The sequence below is a fragment of the Sus scrofa genome, chromosome 6 (assembly GCF_054392235.1).
Source record: "Sus scrofa isolate SSC_HxYL_T2T_F1_AM1 chromosome 6, Sscrofa_HxYL_maternal_Yorkshire_Landrace_v2.0, whole genome shotgun sequence".
Taxonomy (NCBI): domain Eukaryota; kingdom Metazoa; phylum Chordata; class Mammalia; order Artiodactyla; family Suidae; genus Sus; species Sus scrofa.
The window spans coordinates 89,929,591-89,954,575 of record NC_139388.1 but is presented as its reverse complement, the minus strand read 5'-3'; the positions used below and the strand labels follow the sequence as shown (position 1 = coordinate 89,954,575).

Sequence of the window (24,985 nt, the reverse complement as noted above, 5' to 3'; positions counted from 1 at the left end):
ATATTTCTTCTTTAAATAAACATAGATGGTATGGTGTTGAATTCTATAGATACATCTTATCATTATTTAATTTTTTTTCATTGTCCAGTTTAACACCAGTAGAGAAAAATGTACAAAACAGAAACAGAACCCCCTCCCAAAAAAACCCCCATATCACAAGGATAATACTTGTGTGATCATCATGAACATTAATGTTTCTAAAACTCTGAAGCCTCCCTCTCTCCCCAGTAACTTACCTCTCCTTCCCCCCAACAAAGCAATCACTCACTCTCCTAACTCTTATGATAATGCTTTCTTTGCGTTTGTATTAGTTATCCAAAGAAATATGCATCTCCAAACACTTTTTTCTTTACACTTATAGAAATGTTACGATATATATTCTTTCATGATTGACTTCAATTGTTCAGTATTACTTATGAGATTCATATTATAAAGCATGCAGGGGTAGTTTGTTTTCATTGCTGTATAATATTTCATTTTAATCAACATTTCACAGGTTATTTATTTCACTACATGAACATGTAGGTTGTTTCCAATTTTGCTCTACTTTTTTTTTTTGCTTTTTAGGGCCACACCTGTGGCATATGGAAGTTTCCTGGCTAGGGGTCAAATCAGAGCTGCAGCTGCTGGCCTACCCAACAGCCACAGCAACTTGGGATCTGAGCTGAGTCTGTGACCTACACCACAGCTCATGGCAAAGCTGGATTCTTTTTTTTTTTTTTTTTTTGTCTTTTGTCTTTTGTCTTTTTGTCTGTTGTTGTTGTTGTTGCTGTTGTTGCTATTTCTTGGGCCGCTCCCGCGGCATATGGAGGTTCCCAGGCTAGGGGTTGAATCGGAGCTGTAGCCACCAGCCTACGCCAGAGCCACAGCAACGCTGGATCCGAGCCGCGTCTGCAACCTACACCACAGCTCACGGCAACGCCGGATCGTTAACCCACTGAGCAAGGGCAGGGACCGAACCCGCGACCTCATGGTTCCTAGTCGGATTCGTTAACCACTGCGCCACGACGGGAACTCCAAAGCTGGATTCTTAAGCCACTGAGCCATGTAAAGGATCAAGCCTGCATCCTCATGACTAGCTGCCAGCCAGATACTGGTCAGATTTGTTTCCGATGAGTCACGATGGGAGCTCCTTGCTCTACTGTTGATAAATACTGCTGCTAGGAACACATCTATAAATATCTTGATACAAATGTATAAACATTTTTGTTGGGTATATATACCAAAGACTACACATAAGTTTACACATCTCCAGCTTCCATTGATTAGGCTAAACTATTTTTCAAGGTGATTAATCCTCTTTCACACTTTCATCAACAGTTATACGTGAATTCCACTTATTTCATAGCCTCATCAACCCTGTTCTTGGTCATTTGATTAATTTCACATTTTTTAGTTTATATGTAGAGCTATTTTATTTTTATTTTAATTTGTATCCCTTAATTATTAATGAAGTAAAAAAACGCCATGTTTTTGTTTATTGGGCATTTGTATTATGTATTCTTTTTTTCCTTTACTTTCTTTTTTTTTTTTTTTTTTGCTTCTTAAGGCCACACCTGTGGCCCATGGAAATTCCCAAGCCATGGGTGGATTTGGAGTTGTAGTTGCCGACCTACACCACAGCTCACGGCAACGCCAGATCCTTAACCCACTGAGCAAGGCCAGGGACCGAACCGGCAACCTCATGGTTCCTAGTCGGATTCGTTAACCACTGTGCCACGACGGGAACTCCAGCACCTTTTCTTTTCTTTTTTTTTTGTCTTTTGTCTTTTGTTGTTGTTGTTGCTATTTCTTGGGCCGCTCCCGCAGCATATGGAGGTTCCCAGGCTAGGGGTTGAATCGGAGCTGTAGCCACCGGCCTACGCAAGAGCCACAGCAACACGTGATCCGAGCCGCATCTGCAACCTACACCACAGCTCAACGCCGGATCGTTAACCCACTGGGCAAGGGCAGGGACTGAACCCGCAACCTCATGGTTCCTAGTCGGATTCGTTAACCACTGCGCCACGACGGGAACTCCAGCACCTTTTCTTTTCTAATAGAAGTTTAAAAAAATATATTCTAGATGCATGAACAGCTGTTTTTAAAGCCCCCTACCCTCTCAACAACAGCAATAATAAGCAAAGAAAATTTAAATACCTTGTCATAACCAAAGACCAAATATACAGAGACAGGCATGTGCCATTGATTTGCAAACTCACCCTGCTCAGAATCTTCCAAAAGAACCCCTCTTTTAACCAGCTCTTCTCTTGGTTTTCGCATAGATATTTTTCGCTCTAAAACTAACATTAAATTGGAAAACAACACTCAGAAATGTGGCAAATAAAGGTCAAATTTAAGTATTCTAACTCTGTAGGTAAAAGAATAAAGTGGTTCAATATTCTATTCTTAGGAAACAAAAGAACATAAAAAATAAATTCAAATAAAAAAATTTAAACTTAATTTCTTTCATATCCTGTGCTATTGGGAAAGTATCATTTCTTTTTTTGTTTGTTTGTTTGTCTTTTTGCTGTTTCTTTGGGCCGCTCTTGCGGCATATGGAGGTTCCCAGGCTAGGGGTCTATTCGGAGCTGTAGCCACTGGCCTACACCAGAGCCACAGCAACGCGGGATCCAAGCCGCATCTGCAACCTGCACCACAGCTCACGGCAACGCCGGATCGTTAACCCACTGAGCAAGGGCAGGGACCGAACCCGCAACCTCATGGTTCCTAGTCGGATTTGTTAACCACTGCGCCACGACGGGAACTCCCCTTTTGCCTTTTCTAAGGCCGCTCCCGCGGCATATGGAGGTACCCAGGCCAGGGGTCCAATCGGGGCTGTAGCCACCGGCCTATGCCAGAGTCACAGCAACGTGGGATCCAAGCTGCGTCTTCGACCTACACTGCAATGCCGGACCGTTAACCCACTGAGCAAGGCCAGGGATGGAACCCGCAACCTCATGGCTCCTAATCGGATTCATTAACCACGGCGCCACGACGGGAATTCCAAGGGAAAGTATCATTTCTAAAAGGAACTATCCTTCTATAAGTTTAGGTTTTCCTTTTTTTTTTTTTTTTTTTTTTTTTGGTCTTTTTAGGGCTATACCCATGGCATATGGAGGTTCCCAGGCTAGGGTTGAATCAGAGCTGCAGCTGCCATCCCCTACACTACAGCCACAGCAATGCCAGACGGAGCGGTGTCTGTGACCTATACCACAGCTCACTGCAACACCCAATCCTTAACCCACTGTGAGAGGCCAGGGATCGAACCCACATCCTTATCAACATTCGTCAGGTTCGTTACCACTGAGCCATGAAGGGAACTCTGGTTTTTTAATTCTATCTAAAAGATTCAGTTCCCTCTTCAAATGGGGAGTTATAGAAGAGAATGAACATTTGGTACTTCCAAAGCGGGGGGACTCTTTTTTTTTTTTTTTGGTCTTCTTAGGGCTGCACCCACAGCATATAGAAGTTCCCAGGCTAGGAGTCAAACTGGAGCTATAGCTGCCGACCTACACCACAGGCACAGCAACTTGGAATCCAAGCTGCATCTGCGGCTTACACCACAGCTCATGGCAATGCCAGATCCTTAACCCACTGAGTAAGGCCAGGGACCGAACCTGAGTCCTCATGGATGCTAGTCAGATTCCTTTCCGCTTAGACATGGTGAGAACTCTCAAAGTGGGAAACTCCTTAAAAAAAAAAAAAAAAAAAATTTTTTTTTTTTTCTTTTTCAGCTGCACTTGCAATATATGGAAGTTCCCAGTCCTGGGACTGAATCTGAGGTGGAAGTTTGACCTACGTCATAGCTGCAGCAACCAGATCCTTAACTCTGGGGATTGAGCCAGCACCTTCATAGAGACAAGCTAGATCATAAACACACTGTGCCACAGTGGGAACTCCTTAAAAAAATTAAAAAAAAATTTTTTTAGGGCCATACCTGCCTCATATGAAGTTTCTAGGCTAAGGATCAAATTAGAGCTGTAGCTGCCAGCCTACACCACATCCACACAATGTGGGATCTGAGCCATATCTGTGATCTATGTCTCAGCTTGCAGCAATGCTGGATCCTTAACCCACTGTGCAAGGTCAGGGATCGAACCTGTATCCTCATGGATACTATGTCAGGTTCTTAACCCACTGAGCCACAATGGGAACTTCCTCCTTAAAACTTAGAAACTTTGTAAATTTCAAATCAAAAATTGTTTAGTTAAACACTGTTGTTTACAGTGTTATAGGTGTAAAGCAAAGAGATTCAGTTAAACATATATACATCCATTTTTCTTCAGATTTTTTTCTATTATGGTTTATTACAGGATATTGAATACAGTTTCCTGTGCTATTCAGTAGGACCTTGTTGTTCATCCATCCTATATATAACAGTTTGCCTATGCTAATCCCAAATTCCCAATCCATCCCTTCCCCACTCCTCCTTCCCCTTGGCAACCACAGGTCTGTTCTCTAGGTCTGTGAGTCTGTTTCTGTTTCGTAGATAAGTTCATTTATTTCATGTTTTAGAGTCCACATATATAAGTGATATCATATGATATCTGTCTTTCTCTAGGTGACTTACTTTACTTAGTACGATAATCTCTAGATCCACCCAAGTTGCTGCAAATGAGTGCCTTACTCTTTTTACTCTTATTTAAGCCCTGATACCAGAGGTGTTAAGAAATAGGACTCAGGGAGTTCCCGTCGTGGCGCAGAGGTTAACGAATCGGACTAGGAACCATGAGGTTGCGGGTTCGATCCCTGCCCTTGCTCAGTGGGTTAACGATCCGGCGTTGCCGTGAGCTGTGGTGCAGGTTGCAGACGCGGCTCGGATCCAGCGTTGCTGTGGCTCTGGCGTAGGCTGGCGGCTACAGCTCTGATTAGACCCCTAGCCTGGAAACCTCCATAAGCCGCGGGAGCGGCCCAAAGAAATAGCAAAAAGACCCCCCCCCAAAAAAAAAAAAAAAAAAAAAAAGAAATAGGACTTAGGCTGTAGTCTTCCTTTCCTCCCTCTTTTCCTTTTTCCTTCCTTGCTCCCTCACTCTTGTTCCTTCCTCCTTCCTTTTTTCTATTTTATTTTACTGTCTTAATTAAAGTATAGTTTATCTATAATCTGCTAATTTCTGCTATACAGCAGAGTGACTTAGTTATGTACACACGTATACATTCTTTTAATTTTATTTATTTTTTTCTTTTTAAATATTCCTTTCCACTATGGATTATCCCAGGAGTTTGGATATAGTTGCCTGTGCTATACAGTAGGACCTTGTCTATCCACAAAATGGGAACTGTTTAACTCAGAACATATATTTAAATCTTAACATCTCACCTTCTGATGTCTCTTTGAATTTATCACTTTTTTTCTTCCGCCACTTCCAAGGCTTGAAGATCTTGCCAAAGCCTGAGAACTTGCTCTTTCGTTTTGTAGGAGGTGTTGTGTCTCCTGCTTCCACGCTGTCCATGACCATGCCTGGGTCTGCAGTGGGCTGGCCTGCTTCTTCTGTTGCATTGTGAGAGGGGGAGAGGAAGGAGACAGCCAATTTATTATTTCAGCATAATCTCAAAAATGTCCCTCCCCCTCTCTTCCTGTGGTAGTTGGAAAGGACCAGAGCGATGATAAATAATCATGCAGACAGACTCCTTGACATCACATGGACACCAAACATCAAGATCCATAACAGATAAATTACTAAGGAGGAAAAGGAACCAAACGGAGCTCACATCACTTTAGGTGGAAAATTCAACGAGATGATCACAACCAGTTCAAATCTCTTAAAGGCACACACATGAACAAATGTGGATGTTTTCGCAGAATGCATGAGATCTTGCCCCAGTGTAGGCTATTGCTGTTGCTATTTTCATACTTTTGGGGAAGGCCTTTCCCAGCTAACTTCACTATCTCCTATGTCACTGAAGCAGAGAAATCTATCATTGGTAAGTGAGTAATTATTCTGTTAAAGACTGCCCTCTCCCTGCCCTCCTTTTTCAGGATATAAATAGTTCAGAGAGGGGATAACTCTTTAGGCATTAACACCTTACTTACACATGTTATCAGACTATTTTCTCCCTCCACAAAAAAGGTGGTTTTGGAGTATTGGAAAGGGTTTTGGGGGGAGGCGGTGAGCAGGGTATCAGTACTTTAAAAGGATGGGACTTTTTTTTTTGGAGTTCCCTCCGTGGCTCAGCGGTTAAAGAACCCGACTAGGATCCCGGAGGACTCGGGTTTGATCCCTGGCCTCACTCAGTGGGTTAAGGATCTGGCGTTGCCATGAGCTGTGGTGTAGGTCGCAGATGAGGCTTGATGCTGAGTTGCTGTGGCTGTGGTATAGGCCGGCAGCTGTAGCTCTGATTGGATCCCTAGCCTGGGAACCTCCATGTGCAGTGGGAGTGGTCCTAAAAAGAAAAAAAAAAAAAAAAGATGGGACTTTTTTTGGTGGGGGAGTAGAGATGAGATTTGAGTTTGCTTATTACAGTATTGCTTTATAGACAATCCTGATTCTAAAGATTTGACAAAAAACATAACTGACATGATAAATGTGCAGGACTGAAACGAAAGGCCAAGAGTCCCTAATAATGACACACATGCAGGGTTAAGTTAGTTAGCTTTAGTGGTAGAGAAAGGAGCAGCCAAGACTGGACCAAGAATTAAAAAAAAAAAAAAAAAAAAAAAAAAAAAAAAAAAAAAAAAAGGCAGGAAGGCAACGAAAAAAGCAGGAAGGTAACACAATACAACTTTGCACTCCACCTACTGTCCCAGGGTTCTTTGGAGAAGTCTAGAGGAGAAGAAAAAAAAAGTCATGTGGAATAACAATCCTGGAATTAAAGTGGGACCTTTACTTTTTAGAAATACATCAAGGACCACATACTGTATAATCACATGTAATAAGTTAATATGTTTATTGTAAACAATTTCACATTTGAAGCAAATAATGCCTTTGGAGGCAGGGGGACAAAACTCACATAATATATGCACTAAAGAAACTTTTTTTTATTTTTATTTTTATTTTTTTTTGTCTTTTTGCTATTTCTTTGGGCCGCTCCCTCGGCATATGGAGGTTCCCAGGCTGGGGGTCGAATCGGAGCTGTAGCCACTAGCCTACGCCAGAGCCACAGCAACGCAGGATCCGAGCCACGTCTGCAACCTACACCAGAGCTCACGGCAACGCCGGATCGTTAACCCACTGAGCAAGGGCAGGGACCGAACCCGCAACCTCATGGTTCCTAGTCGGATTCATTAACCACTGTGCCACGACGGGAACTCCACTAAAGAAACTTTTAAATCAATACAGAAAATACACAATCAGCAAGCATTAACTTTTTAAAATAAATATTTGCCAAATTCAATCTTTTTTTCAGTTAATAGGCACTGATTCTAGGGAATTCTGTTGATTAAGGTCAGATTTACACAATCGTAATTATCACAGCGACCGAAACAATGATGCATTAAACAGTGATGCATTACTGACATGATAAATGCTGATGCATTACTTTGCTGTGCCCAGATGACTTAGGCAAAACATGGTTCTGTTCCTGAAGTGCAAGAGATAAGGATGACAGAGGATAGTGACTCTTTTCTTTATATGAGGACATTTTGGGTTTCAACTGCTTTAATTCTTTACATGAAATGCAATAGAATATGACTGCACCATATTTTTAAGAGTGTAGTTGACAGAGACTTTAGAATAACCCATGTCATAACAATTTCCTCTCAGTGGTACCCTGGGATAGACCATGAGTGGCACTAGGGTGAATACATGGTATTGGTTTCAAGAGTGAGTACCTTAGGCACTTGCCAATTATTCTACCAATTATGGAATATTAATGAGACTTGAAGATATCTCAGAGCATTCACGATATCATAATATTTAACACATGTTCATGATAACACTTTCAGAAATGGAGCTAAGTAATATAAACTATTTATTTAAAATAGTAGTCTTCCTTACAGAGGCTGGAGGGACTGAAACTTTAAATCTCCTGCTAATCCACCCACTAAGTGAACGTCACTCAATTCCAAAAGACACACAGGAAAATGCTTGCTTGGTTAAAAATAATAGGGAAGATAACATAAAAAACCCAAACCCCAAACCAAACCAAAACACCTAACAATATGAAAGTAAAGGTTATTAGTGCCAGTTGTGATGTTTTTACAAAGAAAAATAGCCAAAAAATTTTAGGAATGTTAGATGGTAACATAGTCACAGAAATTATCCTGTCTGTAAAGTCCTAAAAGGAGATATATCTAATCTAGCCTGCTTCCACCATCTTCTCGGATACCTAATCACCCTCTAAAGCAGGCCTCAGTTTATCCCTTTTAGTTCTTCATTATATTCAACAATATTTTTATGTGTCTCCTTTCTCTTATAAATCCAAAACAACAAAATCATGTTATCCTTTCCAATTTATTTATTTACTTATTTATTTTTTGCTTTTTTAGGGCTGTACCCACTGCATATGGAAGTTCCCAGGCTAGAGGTCGAATCAGAGCTCCAGCTGGCGGCCACAGCCACAGCCACAGCCACGCCAGATCCAAACTGCATCTGTGACCTACACCATAACTTCGGGCAATGCCAGATTCCCGACCCACCAAGTGAGGCCACGGATCAAACCCGCATCCTCATGGATACTAGTCAGATTCGTTTCCGCTGTACCACAACGGGAAATCCTCAAATATATCCATGCCTGCTAGCATAAGAACTCAAAATCTCCTGCTAATGCACCCACTGAGCTTAGTTTATATTAAAAAATTACAGTGTGTATGTAAAATACCAAGAGCTTACAATAAAAATGAACACTTCTGCCGTCAAGTCACTGAATACAAAAAACAAAGAGAACAGTTGTTTACTTTGATGCTTTATGTAAATGTGCTTAATTTTCATGTTCACTAAAACTTTTAGAAGTCAATATTCCTCTTGCATAATGCAGTGGGGTTCAGCCACACCCACTCCTGACACAGTTGTTATCCCAGATGCATTCATTTTCTTATATTCTCACATTCTCCTTTCCTTCCTCTCCTCACTTTGATGACAAACAGACCATTTTTTCTGTGACTTGTGACTCCCAAATCTTTTCAAATACTTGGAATGGGCCAAGTTGACTTTTCAAAACTCGGAGGTGGGATCTAGAAATTTGTTATTAAAAATTTTCCAAGGTGATTGTCATAAACAGTCAGGTTTGTTAAATCCAATTCCAGATTACTATCAGGAAACTTTATGCATAGTAAAAGAGACAGAGGAAGACTTTCTCTGCATATAACCTAATTCTTTGTTGAAGAAAAATAAACTAGAAAATCATGGGATCAGGAGTTCCCATGGTGGCTCAGTAGTTAATGAACCTGACCAGTGCCCATGAGGACTCGGGTTTGATGCTTGGACTTGCTCAGTGGGTTAAGGATTGGGGATTGCCATAAGCTGTGGCGTAGGTCGCAGACATGGCTTGGATCTGGTGTTGCTCTGTGTGACTATGGCATAGGCCGGTAGGTGTAGCTCCGATTTGACCCCTAGCCTGGAAATCTCCATATGCCTCGGGTGTGGCCCTAAAAAGACAAAAAAAGAAAAAAAAGAAAAAGAAAAAAAGAAAATCATGGCATCAGTCCAGTGTTTCCTACTTGAGTAAAGTATTCCTACAGAAGAACTGTGAGGATCTTTCCTGTGTTTTCTAGTCTCAGATAGAGTTTAAATTATAAATAAAAAGTTTATACTTATTTTTCTCTTAGGTTTATAACATGCTCCAAGTGCACTTGCGGAGAAAGTGTATTGTGCAGTTAATGAGTGTAGTGTTCTATATATGCCAATTAGGTCATGTTGGTTAATTATGCTGTACGAATCATCAACATACATTCTCATCTGTTGTCAGTTTGTCTGTCAATGACTGGGAGAGGTATGTTAATATTTCTACCTATGAAAGTGGATCTGTCTCTTTCTCTATTTAGTTCTCTTAATTTCTTATATTTCATAGATTATTGGGTACATACAAATTTAGAGTTTATCTTCCCATTGCACTGACCCTTTTATCATGAAATTCCCTTTATTGCTCCAATAACATTTTTGCTTTAATTTTTTCTCTCTAGTTTGAAAACTGCTGTCTTTTAGAGTGTTTAGTCCATTTATATTTAATGATTTCACTGACACAGTTGGGTTTAAGTCTACCATTTCACTATTTACTTCCTATTTGTCTCATTTGTTCTGTGCCTCTTTCACTTATAATGTACATTAAGTTAGTAATTTCACAACTTACAGAACACTGCAAGAATCTTATACTTCAGCTCTATTTACTCTTTGTGTTGTCATATTTTACTTCTACCTACACCTAACAATAAACAAAAATTATTATTGTTTTAACAAACAATATTCTTTTATGTTGTTTTCAGGTACTCTTCATTTCTTCCTGCAATTTTGTGCTTCCAACCAGAAGAATTTTATTTCATCATCTTTGAAGGATATTTTTACTGGGTATAGTAGTTTCAGTTGGGAGTTGAGTTTTTTTTTGTGTGTATTTAATTTCAGCACTTTATAAATGTCATTTCATTGGCTCCCCACCACTGCACTGCTTTTCTTTGTGTATTAGTCTTTGGGTATTTTCTATCAAATCTTCAAAGGGTTCAAATACTAAAGTTAGGTTTTTATCAATCCTTTGTTCACTTCTGTTAGAAGTCATTACTTTGTACTTAAATTAGATACAGCAATCAATTTTATGATTTAGATAATTATTTTACATTATTTTTGCATTGGATTACATATTTTTAATTCATAAATCATATCCTTTCTATACTGACTGCGGTATGCTTTATATCTTTTTATGAGACAGAGTCTTCATGTTGTTAAGATAGGTAAGGAGATAGAGGACTCTTAGGCATTGCTGGCAGAGACTAGTCTGGGAGTGCTCTGGAAACTCAACTTTTAACCATTATTCAAGAGCAACACCTGTAACTGACCGAAATAAAGTGTTGATAAAGTTCTTCCCACACATTCTTTATTTAGGTGACTGCTGAAAGAAATAAATTCTCGATCAAGTGAGTGTTCTCATGGATGAAAGATTTCAGAAGTAGAAAGAGAAGGAGATTAATCATTCCTAATGAAAAGACGTAAATTACCTTCTTTTACCCCCAAACCAACTATGTTGATAGCAAAGGGAAATAACAAAAACTGGATTCCATCAAATGCCCTACATATGAAGAGTAGGATCTTCAGGTAATTAAATGATAGTAGGAGGCAGCCAGTCAAGCCTTCCCTACTTATATTTAAGAGTATTTTCAGAGCTCCCGTTGTGGCGCAGTGGTTAACAAATCTGACTAGGAACCATGAGGTTGCCGGTTCGGTCCCTGGCCTTGCTCAGTGGGTTAAGGATCCCGTGTTGCTGTGGCTGTGGCATAGGCTGGTGGCTACAGCTTCGATTAGACCCCTAGCCTGGGAACCTCCATATGCCGCAGGAGTGGTCCTAGGAAAGGCAAAAAGACCAAAAAAAAAAAAAAAAAAGTATTTTCAAGAAGGGAAGGTAGCAGACAGAACGTAGACTAATGATAAGATTCTTCGGAAAGACCTACTCAGCAGTTTGCCTAAATCCAACTTTGGAGGGTCTATGAAATAGGTATTGATCTTCCATGATTAAATTCCATTTATTTATTTATTTATTTTTTGTCCTTTTTTTTTTTTTTTTTTTGCTATTTCTTGGGCCACTCCTGCGGCATACAGAGGTTCCCAGGCTAGGGGTCGAGTCGGAGCTGTAGCTACCGGCCTACACCAGAGCCACAGCAACACAGGATCCGAGCCACGTCTGCAACCTGCACCACAGCTCACGGCAACGCCGGATCGTTAACCCACTGAGCAAGGGCAGGGATCGAACCCGCAACCTTATGGTTCCTAGTCGGATTCGTTAACCACTGCGCCACGACGGGAACTCCTCAAATTCCATTTAGACATATATTCTTTTTTAAAAAAAAAATCAGCCTGGGGGTTCCCTTGGTGGTGCAGTGGGTTAAGGATCTGGCATTGTCACTGCTGTGATTGGGTTCAGAGCTCTGACACAGGTTAGATCCCTGGCCCGGGAACTTCCACATGCTGAGGGCGTGGCCAAAAATAAAAATTAAAAATCAGCCAAATATTTGTTCTTAACAATTCTGATTTTATGACCATCTCTCCCCCATTTCCAACTTGACAGAAGAAATGCAGAGTCATATTTGGATATTCCACTGTTTCTGTTTAAACTAATTACGTAATTTAAAACGTCCTTATGGCCCCATTCTGTTTCCCACGAGAGCCAAAACAAGGCGGCTTCCCTCCTTGTTTCCCTTTGTTTGCCAGAAAACAAGGTGTAGGACGCTGGCTATAGTTTTACAATTGTGCATTCCAAAGAAAACACTTTTTCTTTGAGTCATGCAGCTGCAGCTCACTAGAAAATCATGTCACGGAGTTGGAGGTTTTGGTGTTTTTTTGGAAGGGGTGGAGACTGGGAGAGGAAGATAAACTAAATTACAGTCTGGAGTTTCTGGTTTGAGTAGTAGTACCCTGAAACTAGGCCCTAGTATTTAAACTACTTACTCCCTCATTCAAGTTATAGCACTGCACATTTCATAGGTGTGTTTCCTATATTATGTATTATTCTAGTAGTTTCTTTCTTTAATCCTCGGTTTTTTCTTGGTTAAGATTTTTGTAAAAAATTATTTTTTATTATAGTTGATTTACACTATTCTGTCAATTTCTGCTGACCTAGTCAAGATTTAATTCAAGCTTTTTAGTTCAAGTTCAGTTGTTTCAGATGAATTTCTGAGGCTATTTTAAAATAAATGTATAGTATTATTAAAAAATTACTTAGCACTTTTCATCTTCAGATAAAGTATTCATTAAATTTGTTGTAGATGCATACTATATTTACATTACTTGCTAAAGAAAAGGGATAAAACAGGGTTAAACAGTAAGCCTAGTTCATCTTACAACCAATTCTTTTTTTTTTTTTGTCTTTTGTCCTTTTAGGGCAACACCAGCGGCATATAGAAGTTCCCAGGCTAGGAGTCTAATTGGAGCTACAGCTGCAGGCCTACACCACAGCCATAGCAACGCCAGATCTGAGCCACATCTGCGACCTACACCACAGCTCACGGCAATGCCGGATCCTTAACCCACTGAGCGAGGCCAGGGATCGAACCCACAACCTAATGGTTCCTAGTCGGATTCGTTTCCACTGTGCCACGATGGGAACTCCTTACAATCAATTCTTAATCATCCTTGTTGGAAGGCAAGGCAAGACACAGGCAAACTGGAGGTGACAGAAAATGCAGTTTTCAAGACAGCCTTCATTACCCTTTCTCCTTCACTGGACTTAGTAATAAGCAGCAAAATTACTGGGACTGTCTTAGTTCCACCCCAATTTCTTATACCTTAAGGGTTTTAAAAAAATGTGTAGATTTAAAGTGTATAAAATTCTCCCATTTTACCTATGAAACTTTTCTTTTTTTTTCTTGGCCACATTCATTGCATGTGGAAGATTTGGGGCCAGGGATGGAACCCTGGGGCCACAGCACTGACAACGCCAGATACTTAAACCAATGTTCCACCAGAGCACTCCTCCAAGAAACTTCTATTAAATCAGTTATTTGTCTAAAACTTAAAAATACATATAGCTTTGTGCAACAAGATACACACTCCATTATAAAGAGGTATTAATTATCTATTATTGTTTAAAGCTAAGGTGTACAGCATAATGGCTTCATTTATATATTCTGTGACCAATTCGTTTTATAATAATCTGACTGTTCTGTTTAATTACCATTTATGCCTATCTACCTTGAAACAGCTCTTGCTTTTATACAAACATTTTGACACCATTAGAACTCTGCAAGTAGTCATAACTCTAAATTAGTGGTTCTAAATTAGAACCATTAATTTATGGTGCTTAAACATTGTACTTTATACCCATTTTTGGCTTCTAAAAGAGGATTATTATTGGATTTAAAAAATTGGGAAGTTCCTGTTGTGGCTCAGCGGTAATGAGCCTGAATAGAATATATGAGGATACAGGTTTGATCCCTGGCCTCACTCAGTGGGTTAATGATCCAGCGCTGCTGTGAGCTGTGGTGTAGGTCGTAGATGCAGCTCGGACCGTGTATTGCTGTGGCTGCGGCGTAGGCCAGCAGCTACAACTCTGATTAGACCCCTAGCCTGGAAACTTCCATATGCCATGAGTGCAGACCTAAAAAAAAAAAATTGTTTTAGAAAATTGCAACAACATTACAGAAAACAAAACCAGCCACTGATGAACAAAGCAGGTTCTCTCTAGAGCAGGCTCATAACTTCCCTTGGAAATACTGCATAGTTCTTTGGGAAACAAAACTGGGCAAGGCACTCAAGAAGATAGTCAGGGAGAAGCTCTCTCTCTGAACTTGCAGGTACAATTAGATCTGGGACGGGAAAATAGTTCTGTGATAATGACTGCATTGAGAAATGATGCTGCTTTACACTGGCAATTTTGTGTTTGTGTGTGTGTGTGTGTGTGTGTGTGTGTGTGTGTCTTTCTGTCTTTCTAGGGCCACACCCGTGGCATGTGGAGGTTTCTAGGCTAGGGGTCCATTTGGAGCTGTAGCCACTGGCCTTCACCAGAGCCACAGCAATGCGGGATCCAAGCCACGTCTGTGACCAACACCACAGCTCACGGCAATGCCAGATCCTTAACCCACTGAGCAAGGCCAGGGATTGAACCCTCATCCTCATGGATGCTAGTCGGGTCCGTTAACCATTGAGCCGTGATGGGAACTTCTACTCCGGCAATTTGATGTGTCTACTTTTTTGATAAAATTCCAAGTTTAGGAGTTCCTGTTGTGGCTCAGCCGAAACGAATCCGACTAGTATTCATGAGGGTGTGGGTTCAATCCTTGGTCTTGCTTAGTGGGTTGGGGATCTGGCACTGCTGCGAGCTATGGTGTAGCCGGCAGCTGTGGCTTTGATTGATTCTTAGCCTGGGAACTTCCATATGTTTGTTTTTTAGTGTGGCCCTAAAAAACAAACAAACAAACAAACAAAAATAAAACAACAAAAAAATCCAAGTTGAGAGAAAGTTTTTATAGTGAGATGCCAGAAAATATATTTTCTCTGGGGAAAAAACCCCTTAACTTTATCAAAATTAACCTACAAGTAGAAAGAGAATACACTGTTGTGACAATAAGCTATTCATAAAATCTACTGAAGCAAAGAGAGGGAATAATAATTTCTGATACAACAAACCTCTGTACTGTCACTTTCTCCTCATTCCTGGATTACATGAAGAAAGTATGACTGTTCCTTTTTTTCTTAGAAGCATTTGTTTTTAGATAGGTATGAGAAATGTCTCTGATAATTCTGATGACCAAATAATGCCCAGGGTTTTTCTTCCAAGTCCTGTGAAGTTTATTTTTTTATTTCTAGCCATGCTTGCAGCATGCAAAAGTTCCTGGTCCAGGGAATGAACCAAAGACGCAGCAGTGACCTGAGCCATAGAAGTGACAGTGTTGGATCCTTAACCCACTGAACCACCAAGGAACTTCCCATGAAGTTTATTTTTAATTAATCCATCTATTATTTAGATTAATACTAATAATCTAACCATCATTAATATTGTTGGAGTTCCTTGGTGGCCTAGCAATTAAGGATATGGTCTTGTCACTTCTGTGGCATGGTTTTGATCCCTGGCCCAGGAACTTCCGAATGCTGTTGTGGGAATTCCCGCAATGGCACAACGGGATTGGTAGCATCTTGGGATTGCTGCTACATGGGTTCAAGTCCCAGCACAGTGGGTTAAGGACCTGGTATTGCAGCGACTGGGGCTGGGATCTGATCTCTGGCCCCACTCCATTATGCCATGGGGTGGCAAAAAAAAAAAAAAAAAAGAAAAAGTGAAGGAGTTCCCATTGTGGCTCAGTGGTAATGAACCTGACTAGTATCCATGAGGATGCAGGTTCGATCCCTGGTCCCTCTCAGTGGGTTAAAGGACCTGGCGTTACCGTGAGCTGTTATAGGTGGTAGACGCAGCTTAGATCTGGGGTTGCTGTGGCTGTGGTGTAGGCCAGCAGCTGCAGCTCCGATTCAACCCTTAGCTTGGGAACTTCCATATGCTACAGATATGGCCCTAAAAAGCAAAAGAACCCTAAAAAAATCCCAAACCTGTGAAATAGCTATAGTAGTTCTTTCCTGTGGCACAGTGGGTTAAGGACCTAGTGTTGTCACTGTAGTGGCTTGGGTCACTGCTGTGGTTTGAATATTTTTTTTGCTTTTTGCTTTTTAGGGCCACACCCACAGCCTATGGAGGTTCCCAGGCTAGTGGTCAAGTCGGAGCTACAGCTGCCGGCCTATGCCACAGCCACGCCAGATCCGAGCCACATCTGTGACCTACACCACAGCTCATGGCAATGCCAGATCCTTAACCCACTGATTGAGGCCAGAGGTCGAACCTGCAACCTCATAGTTCCTAGCTGGATTAATTTCCACTGCACCAGGATGGGAACTCCTCTGGTGTGGGTTTTATCCCTGATCTGAGAACTTTCACATGCCACAGGTGTAACTGGAAAAAAAGAAAAAAAAAAAAAAAAAGGGCATAGTGGGGCAACGGCAACAATAACAACAAAACAAACTAAAGAAGGGGAACGGACATATAGAGACAGAAAGTTCCAGATGTTCCAGACTAAATGGTTGGCTAAAGGTTATTAAAATTCTTTGGTCTTGTGCTTAATTTAAGGACATGTGCTAATTAGCTGCTGTTTTAATATAATACATAGTAAAAGATTCTAGTGAACACAGAAAGCGCTTTTATGATTGAGAACTACAAAGTATTATTTGAATGTTTTATCTTGGCAAATCTACTGGCTCTTCCTGCGGACATATTTTACTTTAGGATGGTATTTTTTTATGAACTGCTAAAGATAACTGTTTATTTCCTTGAATGGTCACCACAGCACAAATTCTTACTCTGCATTCGAATACTCTATCAGCTCACTTGTTGTTAGAAAAAAAACCTGGAGTTCCCATCGTGGCACAGTGGTTAACGAATCTGACTAGGAACCATGAGGTTGCAAGTTCGATCCCTGCCCTTGCTCAGTGGGTTAACGATCCGGCGTTGCCATGAGCTGTGGTGTAGGTCGCAGACGCGGTTCAGATCTTGCGTTGCTGTGGCTCTGGCGTAGGCTGGCAGCTACATCTTCGATTCGACCCCTAGCCTGGGAACCTCCATATTTCGCAGGAGTGGCCCAAGAAATGGCAAAAAGACAAAAAGACAAAAAAACAAAAAAAAAACAAACCTACAGTAAAAACAATAGTTGGATACTGATATAACATCTCATAAATTTGCATGAGTCCTCATGCAAAGGTTATTTATCTGAAATAGACTCCTCCTGGTTAACAGCTCTGTATTTCCACCATAAGCCATGGGATTCTAACACATTAAAAAAAAGTAACATGACTTATCTTAAATGAATTAAACAATTTCCTCTCTTTTTGGTCATGTCCACCGCATGAAGAAATTCCCAGGCCAGGGAATGAACTTGTGCCATAGCAGCGACCCAAACTACAGCAGCTGATATCACCATATCCTTAACCCACTGCACTACCAAGGAACTCTAATTTTAAAATATTTTGGATTTTTACTTTTAATGTTTGAAATTATTATTATTATTATTATTATTTTGTCTTTTTAGGGCCGCACCCATGGCATATAGAGGTTCCCAGGTTGGGGTTGAATTGGAGCTGTAGCCGCTGGCTATACCACAGCTCACAGCAAAACCGGATCCAATAAGTGAGGCCAGAGATCGAACCTGTGTCCTCATGGATACTAGTCAGATTTATTTTTGCTGACCCCTGACAGGAACTTGCTGTTTTAAATTCTTAACTAGAAAGTAAATTTCTTCTTCTTTTTTTTTTTTTTTGACTTTTTGCCATTTCTTGGGCTGCTCCCATGGCATATGGAGGTTCCCAGGCTAGAGGTCCATTTGGAGCTACAGCTGCCGGCCTATGCCAGAGCCACAGCAATGAGGGATCTGAGCCTCGTCTTTGACCTACACCAAAGCTCACGGCAACGCCGGATCCTTAACCCACTGAGCAAGGCCAGGGATCGAACCTGCAACCTCATGGTTGCTAGTCAGATTCATTAACCACTGCGCCACGACGGAAACTCCTAGAAAGTAAACTTAAGGGCACAGATGAGAATTATACCCATACAGAGCCTGTACATTTAAATACATTCATTCATTTTTTCATTACTTGGCTTGCAAAACCCACTACCAATTTTTTTTTTCCTTTTTTTTGGCCATGTAGGTCACAGCTGTGGCAACACTTTATCCTTAACCCACTGCACCAGGCTGGGGATCAAACCAGTGCCACAACAGAGATAAGGCCAGATTATTAACCCACTGCGACAACCCCCCTTTTTTCCTCCTACTATCAATTTTGAAAATCAAAACTATGATTCAGGTCTAGAACTTTAAACAAGTGACTTAAGTCTTAATTTGCTTTCTACATTTATCCTTCCAAAGAATCTGGTAAGATACGGTAAGGTACTCTTACCAGATACCTACCTATTGAAATGCTACTTAAATTTCTTTTCTTTTTTTTGGGGGGGGGGGGTCTTTTTGCCTTTTCTAGGGCTGCTCCCGAGGCACATGGAGGTTCCTAGACCAGGGGTCTAATTGGAGCTGGGCCACCAGCCTACACCAGAGCCACAGCAACTCGGGATCTGAGCCGAGTCTGCGAACTGCACCACAGCTCACGGCAACGCCGGATCCCTAATCCACTGAGCAAGGCCAGGGAATCAAACCTGAAACCTCATGGTTCCTAGTCGGATTCATTAACCACTGAGCCATGACGGGAACTCTAAAATGCTACTTAAATTTCATCAAGAAAGTGTTATGTTTGGTAAAAGACCAATGGTATAGTCCTCAAAGTGTCAATGTTAAGTCTTGATGACTTGGTCATGATTTGCTCAAATAGAATATATCTTGAGGAATTCCTACTGTGGTACAATGCGACTGGCAGCATCTCTGCAGCATCAAGACATGGGTTCAATTCCAGGCTGCAAATGCAGCTTGGATGTGATCCTGGGAACTCCATATGCCACTGGGCACAAAAAAAAGAAAGAAAGGAAGGAAGGAAAGAATACATCCTAAATTATAAATGATATAATGGAGTCTGTCCATTAAAAGAGCTTATAGTTACTTACGAATTACATAGGTAATAGAAGTAAAACCCAAAAATTAAACCCAGAGAGAACATTAAATTTTTAGTTAGGTACCCAAGTGATCTCTAATTCTTCTTCACTTGTCTTTTATTAGGGTTACTGGTAGGCAGAAAAACTGATGAGTGATGATTCCCCCCCGCCTTTATTGGTCTTTTTAGGGCTGCACCCACAACATATGGAAGTTCTCAGGCTAGGAGTCGAATTGGAGCTGTAGCTGCCGGCCTATACCACAGCCACAGCGACTTGGGATCTGAACTGCGTCTGCAACCTACACCACAGGTCACAGCAATGACGGATCCTTAACCCACTGAGTGAGGCCAGGGATTGAACCTGTGGCCTCATGGATACCAGCAAGGTTCATTACTGCTGAGCCACAATGGGAACTCTGATTCTCACTTTTTTTTTTAAGGCAGAAAATATTTCAAACTTTATTGAGATGAAATTTTTTGTCTAGTATATAGATGTTAAATGGGTATTCTTCATAAATACCACCACTCATCAATAAGTTGTACCTGTTTGCCCATTTCCTGCTTTTCTTTTTTTTCTTTCTTTTTTTTTTAGTGATTTTTATTTTTTCCATTATAGTTGGTTTATAGTGTTTTGTTTCTACTGTACAACAATGTGACCCAGTCACACACACATGTGTGTATATATACACATTCTTTTTCTCACATTATCCTCCATTATGCTCCATCACAAGTGACTAGATACAGTTCCCTGTGCTATACAGCAAGATCTCATTGCTTATCCCCATTTCTTGCTTTTCAAACCTCATAGATAAATGCCTAGCATGATTTACATCCTAATCTGTTAACAGAGAACTATCTTTGTAGTAGAAACCACAGGAGAATTTAGTGGGCCAAAAAGGAATTTAACAAATTTAGGAGAGTGATTACCTCCATGAGCAAAGAAGCAAAATGTCATCATGAGAGAATGTGGCTTATAGAGTGGTGGAGTGAGATATAGTTTTCTTTTTAATTTCATTTCTTAAGCTGGGTAATGGCCCCAGAGGGGCCTTTATAATTTTTTCTATATCCGTGTCTATTTATGAACTATTTCATTAAAGGAAAAAAAGTGAGCTACTGAATTGATACACATCCAGCCCTGCTGATCAAGATAAGGTAAGTCAAGTTCTGATTTTACTCCAAAAGTCTGTGGCTGAATAACTCACTTTGTGATCCATGCGCCTCAGTTTCAGTAAAACATGAAAAATACTTCATAGGAATTTCATCTGGTAAGTTCTCTTTAGAAACGAAATCACATTAAATCATGAAACACATTTAGGAGTGCTACCTGTGTTCCCACACTTTATGGTTTCCTTTAAAGTCACTAACATATTTCATTTCTGAAGGAAAAAAAAAAAAAAGCAACCTGGCACTAAACATGTTTTCTGCTGCTTCATAAATCAAAGAGAAGGTATAAGAAGGTATAAACTTTTTTTTCCCCCTGTTGCATGCAGTGGCTTGATGTGGGATCTCAGTTCCAAGATCAGGTATTGAACTTGGGCTACAAGAGTGAAAGTGCTGAGTTCCAACCACTACTAGACCATCAGGGAGCTCCTTATAAACCTTTTTTTAAAAAACAAAAAATAGTACAATGTCAAGGATTGATTCACTACTATTTCTCAGTCATAAAAAAGAACAAAATAATGCCATTTGCAGCAACAGGGATGCAACTAGACATTATCATTCTAAGTGAAGTTAAGTCAGAAAGAGAAGGACAAACATCATATGATATCACTTATATGTGGAATCTAAAATATGGCACAAACGAACCTATCTACAAAACAGAAACAGATTCACACAGGCTTGGAAAACAGACTTGTGGTTGCCAAGAGGGAGGGTGGAGGGAGTGGGATGGACTGGGAGTTTGGGATTAATAGATGCAAACTATTACATTTAGAATGGATAAGCAATGAGGTCCTACTGTACAGCACAGGGAACTATATCCAATCTCCTGGGATAGACCACGATGGAAAACAACATATATATATATATATGACTGAGTCACTTTGCTATACAGTAGAAATGGGCATGACATTGTAAATCAACTATACTTTAATAAAAAATAAATGATTCACAGCCTCCCTCACTTTGCTTATATTTAGCAATGCTTTAATGAATAGCCACTTAAATCTATCCTTCTATGTTTCCATCTTCATCTTACACAAACCCCACAAGGTTGAGAAAGTGACTCTTTAGTGGCAGTGGACTTCCATTTCACATACATGCTTTGAAACTCTGGCTATGCTTACAATTGTCAGCCTGGTCTCCAGCTATCTCTGAGACAATAATACTTTAAATGCAAAGCACTGACTTCAGAGATGTTTTTTTTTTTTTCTTTTTTAGGGCCACACCCACAGCATATGGAAGTTCCCAGGCTAGGGGTCAAATTAGAGCTGTAGCTGCTGGCCTACACCACAGACATGGCAACACCAGATCCAAGGGTCGTCTGCGATCTATGTATATGCCACAGCTCATGGCAATGCTGGATCCTCAACCCACTGAGTGAGGCCAGGGATCGAATCCTTGTCCTCATGGGTCCTAGTCGGGTTTGTTACCACTGAGCCAGGATGGGAACTCCCCGGAGATGTTTATACTAAGTATTGCCTTGTGAGAAACAGAAACACCAGCACAATGGAAAAAGCCTGAGACTTACTTGAAAAATGTATAACTGAGTCTAAAAAGTTAAGTCAAATTCTTAAAAATGATCCTGTTTATAGAAGTCAACAGTTCTAGCTCTACGTCACATATATTCAGCAATTGCTGAAGTCCTGCAAAATAGCAGTAAAGCACCACTGATTTCTAAACACAAGTTCCTATAGCACTTACTTATTTTTTTTGCAAAGGCAAGAAATTAACAGACGGTTTCATAGCAATATTATCTTTAAAAAGTCCAAAGGGATCAAGTAAAACAAAACCATGAGTGGTAAATTAACAGAACTGAATGAAAAATTAACTCATATTTTTTCATTTCTTTTTCACAGAGTGATATAGGTCCCAAAATCAAAATCCTCACATTCAAATTCCTATAAAATATTCAACTTCACCTGTAGACCTGCCTTGCCTCTGTCAAGGTTTTGTTTCTTTGCCTTCTATTACTCACCAACTCCATCTGGATTTACCGGTCTGGAGATGTCAGCTTGCCCCATGATTATGTTGTCTGATGTGTCTCACAACAACAAACTGTCCTGGACCCAAGCAAAATTTCCTTAAACAATAAATCCACATAAGGAGGGGATATACACTCCTCTCTCAGCGTCACTGCCAAACATCAGGAAATGGCATGAGGTGAGTTAATCTGCAGGAGTTTCTATTTTCCGATATCGTGGGCAGACACTGGTGGTTCTCATAAACATGTCTTCACGCTGGCTCTCTTCACACGGGAATGCCTGTCATTCCAGAGTGCACACTGTGAAGAGCTCAAGTTCAGGAAGGGGAGGAGACTGCCAACCACATTCAGCCCTAAAAGTCCACACCTACTTTTCCTGACATTGAGCTTGGTTACAACTCTCCATACTCATTGCCATGAAGAAAGGGAGGTTACTCAAGAGTTTACCAAAGAAGGTGTCAATTTAATCGCATGAGAAACATCAAGGTTTTGCATAGCAGACTAATGGGAGCAGAAATCCATTCAAATGTATGTTTTAGATACAGGCTTGCCTCAAAATCAGACCATTCTGATGGTGCTTCACTGCTTGCTCTAAAATTTCCTACCTGTGAGTGGCATACTCAGAGCAAAATGAGATCTATGTACTGGGAATTAATAACATTAGGAACAATATCTTAGTAAATGTGCTGCCAAAGTGAGCACTAAGAACAATATTTTAGAATTAAATATACGTTTTCTAAAATATAAATACTACTGAAAAATTTGCTTACTAAAATAGTAAACTTGAAATAAGCATTTGTAAGGTATTATACAATATTTCTCTTTCTGCTAAAGTTCAATAATGTTCTTGAGGAACACAAAATTATAGGCAGTGGCCCTACATGCTGTGTATAATACATATAGGTAGTATTGCCTAACAACATGCAGCAACAGCAGGGCCAGCTTGCATACTGATTTTTCTTTTTAACTGAGATACAACTAATTTATATACAGCCAAATAATAAATATTTAGGATACAACTTGATGAATTTAACATGTGAAAGTAAAGGGGGACTAACAGGCACTGTGAAGAATATTATATATATTTGTTTTTGTTTGGGAGAAGAATATATTATGTATCCTAAAGAAACTAAGGCTAGTGAGGTCAAATCCCATTTATCAAAGCCCTAATATTCCTTTAACAAATGATAGCTACTACTCCCAAAACTAAGCTTTTAGTTTAAATCTTTGTTCTTCAAACTGAGATTCCAGAAAGATTTCTTTCTTCTTTCCTTTTCTCTTTTTCTTCTGTCTTTTTAGGGCTGAACCTACAGCATGTGGAGGTTCCCAGGCTAGGGGTCCAATCAGAGCTACAGGTGCCAGCCTACGCCACAGCCACAGCAACTTGGGATCTGAGCTGAGTCTGTGACCTACACCACAGCTCATGGCAATGCTGGATCCTTAACCCACTAAGCGAGGCTAGGGACTGAACATGTGCATCCTCATGGATCCTAGTTGGGTTCTTTAACCACTGAGCCACGATGGGAACTCCCAGAAAGATTTCTAGTATCTGGATTTTCCCTTTGACTTTACTTGGCATCTGCTTCTCTTTCCCCATTATCTTATCTTTGTTGTCTGCTTTTGATAAAAAAAAAAAAAAAAAAAAAAAAAGCCAAGGTAAAGACGCTAAGTAGGAAAAAAAAGTACATTTGGGTAGTACTCAATTGTTAATACTGGTAGAAGTAAAAAAAAAAAAAAAAATGTTATATTGATCATTGAAATAGGAAAGAATAAAAGGAAAAATTCATTGCAATTTCACACTGAAAGAATGTTCCAATCTAAGAATGTCAAATACTAAGCTGGTCCTTATAATTATTAGCCTAAAAGCAAACCATGTAAAATAGTGCCTCCCATTCCAGTAAAATGAGGAGGCAAAGGGTGGCAAATGCATTGCCCAGTACCTAGTAGGTGCTCAACATACTGCAGTTATCATTATCAAGGAGACAATGTAGCATACTTATTTAAGGGGTAAGCTTTGAGGCAGACTAAAATTTTAATTCCAGATCTTTCACTAGGTGTTAACACTAGGCAAACTACTTAATCTCTCTGAGCCTCAGTTCCTAATTTGTAAAATGGGCATAATAATACTAGTATAGGGCAGGTGTAAGGATTAAATGACATGAACGTAAAGAAAGCACTTTGTAATGTGCATGGCACATGGAAAGCTTTCTATAAATGCCAGCAATACCTATCACAGTTGTTACAGTTAAAAAAAAAAAAAAAAAAAGGCAAAACAGGAGAGGCCAGGGTAGGGGCAGCCAGACAATGGTACATGGCAAAAAACCCAGTCATTACAAAGAGGTTAGTCAGAAACGGAAGAGGATGACATTTCTGTACCATGAATCCAGAGAGCAAACTGGAAGAAGCAGGCCAGGGAGGAAGTCTGAACACAATGAGGGCTGCTGTACAGAAATATTAAGCAGATGAAACAGCCCAGATGGGTATATTATTGTGAATTAGTTCAAACAAGGCACATTAAGTGCGTACAAACACACACCCACACACCCAACACAGTACTATGGAATCTAGTTTACGCTGACAGAGCCATATAAGAGTAGAACAGATGGACTTAAGGATCCTCATATGGCTGCTGCTTACCATCCGTCAAATTTGAATGCCCAACTTGACTTGTCTCACTGCTGATTTGGGTATCTGAAAGCAATAAATTCAAAGATAA

The 24,985-nt window shown here is 40.3% G+C and overlaps 1 protein-coding gene across 1 annotated transcript in view; it reads right to left on the bottom strand.

Moving 5' to 3' along the window:
• Positions 1 to 24,985, bottom strand: part of PHACTR4 (phosphatase and actin regulator 4) — a 118,782-nt gene that overhangs the window by 31,205 nt on the left and 62,592 nt on the right. The window contains exons 3-5 of the mRNA XM_021095668.2: positions 6,716 to 6,743; positions 5,300 to 5,470; positions 2,202 to 2,282 (exon numbers count right to left, since the gene is read on the bottom strand). Coding sequence (XP_020951327.2) covers positions 2,202 to 2,282; positions 5,300 to 5,438 — 220 coding nt within the window. The 5' untranslated portion in view covers positions 5,439 to 5,470; positions 6,716 to 6,743. The remainder of the gene's footprint in view (positions 1 to 2,201; positions 2,283 to 5,299; positions 5,471 to 6,715; positions 6,744 to 24,985) is intronic.